Here is a 10527-nt window from a genome sequence, read left to right as displayed (position 1 = left end):
GGTTGACAATTTCATTGAGGAAAGCTTGAGCAAAAGTTAACGTATTTCACTTTCCAAGCTCATATTAACTTAAGTGACATGAAACAAGGGGTGGACATGGCTAGCCTGTAACAATGCCCATTCAAATAAGATACAAAACCTATCAATTTTTGGCCTTCATGTGATTTTCATATTTCATGTACATTCTGAGATGTATCTGTAAATACCATTGAATAATCTTTTTGAAATTATTTCTCGGATTGGATAATATCAAATAGTGTCATTCCAAAAAGTTTCAAAGATGTGAATGATTTTCAGCAATACGATTGTAATGGTTATAACAACTTGAAAATTTCAACCTGTCCACATTGACAAGTATTTTTCAAAACTACCTGTATAAGATATAGCATGTCTGGGCAAGTATCATTTCAAGTAGACAAGTGTTATTTTGAGCTCTACAAAATGTCTGATTGTATAGATTGGGCATAATATAATTGTTTTGTATCTCAATGTGATGTCAGAATTAATATTTACTCTACCCCATCGCTGTGACAACATAATCCACCTGATAGCAATAAACCAATTTGAAGTGAACGTCAGTAAAATTGTCTACTTCTTAAAAAGCCGAGTTGCTTGGATTCAACGCAGCTAATATGGTGTGTTTCAGAATTTCAAAATTACAGACTCTTAATAATCTATTTGATGAAGGACTGATGAATTCCAGTTTGATTTTTAATTCTTTTAGCAGCTATAGACGTTTTACATCAAACTGGTTAAAATTATACAATGAATAGCTTGGTAACTGATTTTAATATGTGAGTTTGCTAATGTTTTACCCCCGGTTTTACCCTTACAATATCAGACATTCGTGTAATATTTTCCAATGGAATGGGCGGAATTTTGTGCAGGGACTCATTTTGAAGCTTATGGGATAAATATCATTTTCACTGGCTTAGTTTGAGATAATTTGGACTTTGGCGGAGAAAGTTTGAGCCAAAGTTTTTCTTTAATTTTTTGAGGTGGGAACTACCTTATACGCATTCACAAAGCCTAACATTTGTAGATTTACAAATTTTAGGTGAACTTGAATCCAATTCACTTTTACACGTATTTGATGAAATTATGTGTTTTCAAAACAATGTGAAAGGTGGGAAATGATGCCGTGTATGTTTTTTCAAGATTTGGTTTGTCCCACGTGAGAAAAGTACTTGAAAAGAAACTATGGCATACGTGGCCTGACTTTACCCCAAAGTCATCCATATATTTAGGTCCAATGTCACTACAGTTCACAAATACACTCACACAAACACACAGACTCACAAGCGTACTGACAAACACTTCTAGTCCAAAGCAAAATTAACTCTAATTTTGGTAACTTTATTCAAAAGCGTGATATGAGAAGTTGCATATTAAGTAAGGCACATAGATGACTGCTAAAAACATGTTTATTTACCGTGAGATTGTTTGAAATTTTTCACTGGGTTATTATCTGTAATGGAAAATATCCTCTCATGACATAATTACGGCAGTGACCACCTACCAGTAAGCAAAATATTTGAAAACATGATAGGAACTTTGAAAAATACCATCTTAAGTCTATATATAATATGAAGTATGAAAATGACATTTTGCTTTATTTTAATATATCATTTTATATTTTGATCCATGATATAGAATTTTCATAATTGATAGATAAGTTTGATATTAAAAATACATGATAAAATATTCTAAAAAATCTCAAAAACTTGTGCTAAAGGTTTACTTTGCAGTAAGTCAGACTGGAAAAATTGCCTTTCAGGCTATAACTATGAAACTTGTGTAAACCACACACCAAATACAAAAAGTCACCCACAATGAAAACACAATTTGACGACCGAGAAAAAACGGTTACATATTTATGCCACTTTACATTGTCAACATTTTCAACACATAAATGCCCCTTTAAGACCGATCTTGTGCAATTTGTGGATTTTATTTTATGCACTTAAAACTATAAAGCTTCAAAAAAAGCTTATTTTCCATTCAAGTCAAGTCTTCATGGGACATATTACAGTGTCTACTCGTTTGACAATGACTAACAAGTGGGGTTTGTTTGTTTGTCCATTCTCTTCACTTGAAGATACAATAATAATGTCTTAGGGATGAACCGCCACAAAAGCGTTAAGTGAACTATTTACAGTCCTAGGCAAATACATCAACTTTTGAGGAAAAAAACTATTCTGACCAGCAGAAAACATAAATAAATGACACAAATATAAATCTATTGGTTGGTCTTTACCACTAAAATCTACAGTTTTTTGAAACTTCTATCAACTAGATTTTCAAGCTTGGCCTGATTTTGAGTTTTGTGATCTACAACATTACAACTCATTTACGAAAACTGCTAGGATTAAAAAAAATATGGAACAAAAGCTACAATTCTGACATAATTTATTCAGAAGAGCATTGTAGGACAGTGTTATCTCAGCGACAGATAACCATTTGTCGTGAATACAAAACAAACGAGCAGTTCATGGAAGAGTTTTATCAATCATGACTGTCCACACAGAACTTCAGAGGATCTGTGCAAAGATTGCCTCACGCCGGCCTCGCACTTTACAGTGCGCAAGGTTAGGTAGCAAATTGCCAGGACTTAACAACGCCAGTTCGTTCAATAGACGTGCATAGCGGCGTCCTGCCATCCTTTGGCTTGCTTTCCAAATTTGTAGACCAGGCGGCGACCGTCTACCCTCTCCAGAATGTTGCGCTTGTAGTAATACCTCATGGCGCGACTCAGTTTCTCGTAAGTCATGCGAGGGTTGTTCTTCTTCTTACCCCAGGCCTTGGCTACGGCTTCCGAGTGTACGATGCGGAAGACGCCACTCTTGGCATCTTCCCATTTGATGTAGTCAGGATTGAAGTTGGGCGTTTTCAGGAGGTCGCGGATGAACTCCCACAAGTGGTTGCCTTTCATTCCTGAAAAATTGTACAAAAATGCAGTTTAGAATCTTGTAATTCCTAGACTGAAAAATACTTCATTTCTGGTTTGCCATATCGTTACAAATTCTTACCCTAGGGGGTATGTTTCAATTTATTCATGCTGCAGAGGCACCCTGAGAAGAGCAGTTTTACTGGGCATTTTTTATCTCTATGTGTGTTTCAGCTGTATTAAGCTTGCTATAATTGAGGTAAAATCTCAGAACATTTGAAACATTCTAGTCAAATATATCTTGCCTTCTAAAAATTTCTGCCAATGTTTGAATGTTTTGATCGATACCACAGTTACACATTTTTCTGCAGAGTGAAAATGTATCACTCACCTTCTCCTTTGCGGCGTGAGCACGTCAGGTCGTCGTCGTCTTCATCGCTGGATGATTCCAACTTGGGTTTTCGTGGCCTGCCACGTGGTCGCTTCCCTTGGATTTTCCTCTGAAGCAATTGCAGGTTCTTGCCTCCACGGCTCTTGCTGATCACATGGTTGCTGCTCACCGATTTGGAATCACTGAGACTGTCACTGTCGTCTTCAGAAGTTTCTGTCAAATCAAAAACAGGTACCATGGATTAGTTTTGCATCAAATGTTTGAGGTAAAGGTTTATCGCATTAATATTGCTTGTCAAGTTATCTATTAACTGATTTGCAGAATCAGTTCAGCAAATTGTAGGTGGGTCACTTGAAGCGTATGTGTGCTCAAATTCAATTGGTTATAAATATCCTACATTGATTACAATTATCAGGCTTATGAGCCAATTAGCTGCTGTCTTGTAGAATACGTCATCCTGGTTATTATGAAAGTGGAGTTTGGCAGTTTTTCTCACCTTCCCCAGCAGAATTGTTCCTTGGTCTTGAGAAGCCGCCAGTCTCGATCTTTGCAAACATGGAGATTGCATCCCCAGGACTGGGTGGTTGCGAGGAGATGTCAGACTCGGCATACTGGTAGGAACTGGTTGTCGAGGAAATCGGTGATGGTGGATTGTTGGCGGCTGGAGATGGAATGTCATCATCTTCTATGATTGGGTCTAGAAAGCAAATTTAGAATTTGAATATGTTAATATAAATTGAGAAACTTTGCAATCATTATTACTAACTTAACAAAGTCCACAAATTGTCTTAGGTTGAAAAATTCTGGCATTGTGAAAAACACTGTAAATTTTTTTCCAGAATTTAATTTGAATATTTAAATTTATGTTCTTGTATACATATATACAAAATGTAGGAAACAAAAGACAGTGCTGTTTTTCAGTTTGTCTGCCATTTATACATTGACTTAAAGTTCACTTTACATGATGAAATATTTTGTACAATTAATAAGATGTACTCACCTTTGCCGAGAATTAAATCCAACATTTCTCCACACTGTTCCATCGAGCTAAATAAATCAATAAAAGCTCCATCTAGAAAAAAAAATTGAAAGATAAAACTTAGTATGCCATCAAACAGGCTACAATTTTTTTAAAGGACAATTTTGAATTAGAACTAATCAACATGAGATAAATTGGATTTAACGATATGATGGGAAAAGATGAAGGCCTTGTTGCCATGGTAACTCACCTTGAATATCAAGTAACGGATTAGATGACTCGACGTCATCACATATATCTTCACTGAAGATAAATGATTGAGAATGCGCTGTAAACAAAAATAAACAACAAAAGGTCAGTAACTGAAAACAATCATGGACGGGAGATCAGAAGACCACTTCCCTTTTTTCGTAAATTTTCACCCCAAAAGAGAAACTGGTGGTTTAAATATTGAAACCAATGAAATGCAAAATGGGAAATGAGAATCTTAATTTTGAAGAAAGGAAACTCAATCGATGAAGTTCCTCATTTCAGTGAGCGATTCATCATTAGCAGGATGGGAAGATAAAGAGAGAATTTTTTAACCACCGGCCATATTGACCGAATTGTTGACTGAATGTTGACTCCAGAGCGCTGTAGTCAGGTAAGTGCGCGAAGATTGAAATATGCGAAAGTTTGTAACTTGTTTCAGCAACTCACCTCCATTATGAAGCCTAGACTGCAGTTTGCTGTATAAAATACCCCCAGTCTTGGGGGCGCTTCGGTAGAAATCGTCCTTGGTCAGCTGACAAAGCTGCTGGCCGCTCAAATAGAAGTTTGGCAGGAAGATGTCCGAGTAGTCTTGCTCCAATTCGAACATACACTGGTGCAGCCAGGCGTAGACCTGGTCGGGCGTCCAGTTACGTGGGTGCTGGTCCTGCCAATCATCACCCACTCCTATTGATATACAAAAGAAGGGGGAGGCGGTTTTTAACTACCTGTTTGAGGTGGTGTGTACCACCTCCATGTGTGTGTACCAAGTGGGGCAACGCCAAAATGTCACATAAGGTCACGTCGAACCATAGACTCTCGTTTCTCGAGAGTCTATGGTCGAACCTGCTTTTGGGCCCTATAAGCGATCTAAGATACATTGTATCACTTGTATTGTGTAGTGTCATGGAATTCAAATCGTCATTCCACTCTGTAACTAACGGGTTAATAATTTTGCCAGAGTTTTTAATATGTTACAAACTGGATAACAGGGGCGTTGTCAACTCAAAACTGGAATGTGTGACAGGTTATTGGCAATTATGACGAATAATCACGCGCAAGGTGCAATGATGGCCTACCATATTGAATCACAATATTGGTGTTAATCATCAGCGGCGCCATTGTTCAGTTGAAAATACCCTTAATTTCATTACGCAGCAAAAAATTGAGCCACAGTCCGAAAATTCTGTGTTTGCGACATACCTAAGCCTAACCTGGCTCATTGCCACCACATGAATAGGGCATAGTTTCGCAGAAATGGGTGATTAATCTCGCGGTAGCCTGGAATGGGAACTGTCACAACGCAAACACAGCATTGTTTACGATGCGCCATGCGTGGGCGGTCACAAATAACTGAATGTGCGCGTACCTGTGCCGTAGATCTTTGGAGGGGATATCTCGGGCACGATTCTGCTCGAATATCGCTCCGTCTTGACCTTAACTTTGAGCTCCTCGGGCGTCAGCAGCGGGGTCAAGTTGATGAAGTCGTCCCCGATGCTCTGGTCGGCTACCGGTGCATCAAAGGAGAACGGTCTCTCTGGGTACATGTCGGACACATTTTCAACGAAGACGTTCTGTTCGTCTTTAACCTGTGATGCAAAAATTACAGGGGATACATTTACAAATCGTGTGAATGCAAGCGTTGAAAAATCCAACACATAATCATCTGGAGCTGATGACAGTTGGTGACAGTTGATGTTTTAGATAAATACGAGTTACGAAAATACAAGAACAGATGTCGCAAATATGTGCTTACCTTGAAACCGTCACTAAAAAAGTTGAGTGGCGATGCAATGTCGGCCATAAAATAGTTAGATTCGGCGCTCATCATCTTGGCTTGTAGCGTTAGGGTAATACTGGGTACACAAATGAAATGGTGAGGATGAAACGAAACGTCAGCACGGGCTGGTGTCAGGTAATGGTCCGCTGCTTGACAATTTCTTTCTGAAAAGCGAAACATTGAAAAGGCACTGATAAGATAAAGCTCCGGACCTCAACCTCATTCGCCGTGGGAAGTGTCCGCCCCCGCACAACTGAAACTCCCAAATTTATAAAGCTTACATGTCACCCCTTGCCATATTTGGTGAGGTCCCATTACACAATGGCCCCGATGACAAGCTAACCGGTGATGCGTCGCTATGGCGATCAACGACTGGCCCAGTAGCCGAAACAGCACCAAACGAAACATTTTGAACTTGAAGGTCTCCTGTCGTGCGACGGATCCACTTAAAACAATGAGAGTTGCAGCGAGGTAAAGGGACTGGTGACTGTAGCCTAGACCGCTTATGCCCGCAGGCAGGAATGCTAGGGCTTCTATTTCGGAGTTCCATAGACGTCACAACGCACATGCCGACCAAGTTGAACCAGAAGAGCGAGTGCCCATGCACATGCAGCAAACGCCCGCGTACACAGAAAAACAAAAACAACTCTCGTTTCGTGGAATCGTACCTGTTAACTGTTGGTGTTGTTGCTGTTAGTCTGGGTGGCTGCGGGCTGAAAAGCACGGCCAAGATTCAAACATTGGCAAACGCGCTCGGAGAGTTCTGTTGACTATCTGGCGTGAGTCACAATAATTCCACTAACTTATACCACGCCTAAGTGTAATATTTATACCGAGAAACGGGAACGCGAAGGGGAACTCCCCGATTTAGTCCCCATCTACGGGCACGCAATCTGATTGGTCCACTAATCGAGTGACATCATTCATGAATTATGCTAATTTCCGAAGGTCCAATCACATGATGCTGTGTTTTCGACTTCGTGGAAAAGCCCATTTAGCCATCATCTGACCTATTCTGTTCTATTTATAGCAATTAGAATTTCCAACGTCCCTACTGAGAAGCGGCTTATAGGGTAAACGGTTCTCCATATATGGAAGTGTCTGTTCTCTATAGATTTCGCTAATCATGGAGTCCGAGCGCGCTATGTGTTACTGTCAGCGTATTCATGAACCACAGGTTGGTTTGTGTATATATCGCCTGCGTACGCGTGGACTCATTCACACTCACAGACCACCTGTAGGCCTACCGAAACAACGCCGCAGTCGCATATATGATATTTTAAGCGTACAGGTTTAGATTATTTTTCTTTCACTCTGGGCCAGGGTTAACAAGCAACGCGACTTCATAATTTACGAACTTAACAGTAGGCCATATTCACAGACTTCCCTTGCAGATCAATAGCGAGTTATTTGGGACTGTCGCGACGGTGAAACAATCCACGTAACCGGCCGGCTTCAACCTCGGGATTTGATCTTTACGCGGCACTTTATATGATGATGTGAAACGGCGTTCAGCGTTGCATGATACATTTTTTTCATAAAATTTGTTTTCGCAAAGTTTCGGAGAACTAAGGATGTTGGCAATGACCAGGGCAATTGTATAGGAATATCATATTACAAACTGTTGTCAATGTCAGTTTTGACCCCAGCACGGGGATCTCTGTGAACAAGTGAACGGGGGTGCGACGTTCCAACCCACACACAACTGCTACCAACTACGAAGTTGACGACGGCAGAGCACTACTGCAGCTTGTAGATAAGATTTGGGGCGGCGGTGTGCACGTATGCACGGGTCAAAGGCCAAATTATTCAAGTTGTCAGCCAGCTCGCCCGACAGCAAGTCATCCGTGCAAATCCGCGAGCATTGTCACAAACAACAGACCGTCACGGAGTCCAGTTTCTCACAATCTGAGAGAGCTTGGCACAAAACGCTCCGGCAATCACTCAATTGTCATGGCATTTTAAAAATTGCGGGCATTTAGATTCAATGTATGAGTCCGTTCGGGCAGATTTCCAACATTGTAGGTATGACAGTGCTCCGATATCCAAAAAGAGAAGTTTGCACAATAACACAATCATGAAACGCCAACGGGCCTGTCAATCACAAAAGTGTCAGGGCACAGGACTTCCTACGCGCTGTTTGTTTATTTTTTTATCCTACATTTTATGTCCAATTTCTGCTTTTCAGTTGGCGCTTTCGACCATGCTATGCGGTCAGAGTGGATGCAAAACAAAAGACGGAAATTCGTGGGCACGTCACCGGGCAAGTTTTGTTTTGTCACGTGATCGCCTCGATGACTAGCCCAGCCGTCGCCAATTATTTACAGTGAGCAACAACTCTCACTTTTGGCGCTCTGACGTTTTCATCTCTTTGGGCGAGAGTTTACGGCGGTGATTCAACATCACGTGGACAAACCTTAGTCATACATCTCTCCCCGACCAGGCTGACATGGTGCCATCGATCGATATGATAACATTAAGCCAGAATCTCCATCACATCATAATTTCGGGTCGTACTACAGTGACGTGTTCGAAATTACACAAATTGTGATCAAAGCAAATTCACGCACTTTGTGTTAAGTTGAAATCGAAATGTCGGTCAAAAATCGTTACAGAAAACGTTCGCTAAGGACAGGCCTCAAATTTTATTTTTTGGGGTTGGTTTGTTTTTTGTAATCTATAACACAGCCAACTACAGAAGACCTATGACTGCTCGTTCATAGTAATAATATTCGAGTCTTTCTCTTCACATGTTTTAAATAGAAAGAGACAAAAATCGAATTATTTGCGCTCTTTTCATCACTTTACCCTTCTTGCAAACTGACACACACACCCACACACTCATACACACAAGCACTTTCGCTTTTCTTACCTTTTCCGTCCAATGACAATAAGTGGCAAAACTGCTCTTCGCTGCTCGCTTGTGACAACCAAGAGCTTGAGATCAGTTGCCAGTTTTCGTCGGCTCTGAGCGATGGTTTTACATGGAAATGGACAACTCAGGGAGAAACCCCAGTTATATAGTTTCGGCCAGAACACGTGTTAGTCACGATGAAGAAAACTTGACAACCAGGGCGCTCATCAACTGCGCATGGCTGCATAATTGAATATTGAAATGTGCATGGTGTGGAGTTCCCCCGGTTCACAAATGTGACGTTACGTGGTCGTCTGCTGATCGCAGTTTCGATTGCTTCAATGCCGCTGTTTTGTTCTTCTCAAGAGAAAAGGCAGATATATCGTCAACTCTCAGGGCATGATTTAGAAGGTTGCAACACTTTACTGCTCAGCTTATGCGCTTAATTTCCTAAAATTGTAAACTTTTTTTTTTTGCCCCGGCAAAAAACTAAACAGGGGAGTACGAGACCCGCACAGGTAACTGGACACGCGGTGTTAGTTGACTTGACCAATCATAAACTGCGTAGAGATGTTGCTGCATGTAACTGATAACGCCGATCTGTAATCATTAGTATTGGCGGTTTCCGGAGTGAAAGTTTGGCAAAGATATCTGCAATTACCACGGGCGATCCTAAACAGCCTGTATACACTGAGTTGAAAGTGTTAAATTTCCCAACACTGCATTCTGCGGACGAGCTGTTTTAGTAAAACGCAATCTTGCGTAATCTGCGCCGACCATGTCCTGTGAGTCCGCAACGCCCGACCGCAGTCTTTCTGTGGACCGTGGTCAGACACGCGTCACTATCACTGTTATGCGATACTCGTGTATGTTTAACGGTGAGCGGTACTTTGAACACTTGGTGCAACAGGACGGCCTGTATTCGCAATCCTTCATCTCCGTAAAGTGTGCAGAGTCAAGCTCACAAGACTACAGTAAATGTAACAAAACAGTCGTGTGTGTATTTTCCCCGTTATCAACTCCATACACATGTCGATATTATATTCGTCAGTTTTACTATCAGTTGAGTAATGATTATTTTTCTGAATACATGCCATTTTTTGGGTGCTCATATCGAGCTACTAGCCAATCGTCGGTGTCCCGTCATGTAGTCGTCAAACTTTGCTTACGTGCCGTAAATATTAGTACTGATTAGAATTTCTGAGAAAAAGATCACGGTGACCTCCGGCGCATGCGCAGCACAGGCGAGTAACTTCTTCAGTTTGATACTCATTGTGGAGGTTTATTGCCATTACATCATAACAGTTTATTGAATTTCTGGCGTGAAATGTCAAAAAAACAGAATTTTTCTCTCGATGAGAACTCGCGTTTGTTGTAACCGTGCTAT

At 40.9% G+C, this 10527-nt stretch overlaps 1 protein-coding gene across 2 annotated transcripts; it reads right to left on the bottom strand.

Annotated features, from left to right (window-relative positions):
* Window positions 1–1335: 1335 nt before the first annotated feature.
* On the bottom strand, window positions 1336–9995 carry LOC139132141 (ETS homologous factor-like). Of its 2 annotated transcripts, none has more exons than XM_070698541.1 (9): window positions 9159–9995; window positions 6263–6450; window positions 5876–6095; window positions 4957–5193; window positions 4508–4585; window positions 4279–4350; window positions 3775–3975; window positions 3279–3491; window positions 1336–2934 (listed from the first exon to the last, which is right to left on the bottom strand). In XM_070698541.1, exons 2-9 carry the CDS (start codon window positions 6335–6337, stop codon window positions 2630–2632), a joined length of 1401 nt encoding a protein of 466 aa, XP_070554642.1. In that variant the 5' UTR covers window positions 6338–6450; window positions 9159–9995; the 3' UTR covers window positions 1336–2629. The 2 variants fall into 2 exon arrangements, with proteins under 2 accessions (XP_070554642.1, XP_070554634.1); XM_070698533.1 differs by lacking the exon at window positions 9159–9995 and adding an exon at window positions 6955–8397.
* Window positions 9996–10527: the final 532 nt, after the last annotated feature.

This window comes from Ptychodera flava, chromosome 1, assembly GCF_041260155.1.
Source record: "Ptychodera flava strain L36383 chromosome 1, AS_Pfla_20210202, whole genome shotgun sequence".
Classification (NCBI taxonomy): domain Eukaryota; kingdom Metazoa; phylum Hemichordata; class Enteropneusta; family Ptychoderidae; genus Ptychodera; species Ptychodera flava.
The sequence above is the reverse complement of the archived record's forward strand: the minus strand, read 5'-3'. Positions and strand labels throughout refer to the sequence as shown.

What these genes read in the sequence shown, in the direction of transcription:
- LOC139132141 (XM_070698541.1), bottom strand. Translation starts at nt 6,337, where the DNA reads ATGATGAGCGCCGAATCTAACTATTTTATGGCCGACATTGCATCGCCA. An exon ending in TTTTTAGTGACGGTTTCAAG is followed by an intron (nt 6,096 to 6,262) that starts GTAAGCACATAT and finishes TTTGCATCACAG; the next exon opens with GTTAAAGACGAACAGAACGT. An exon ending in TCCGTTACTTGATATTCAAG is followed by an intron (nt 4,351 to 4,507) that starts GTGAGTTACCAT and finishes TTTTTTTTCTAG; the next exon opens with ATGGAGCTTTTATTGATTTA.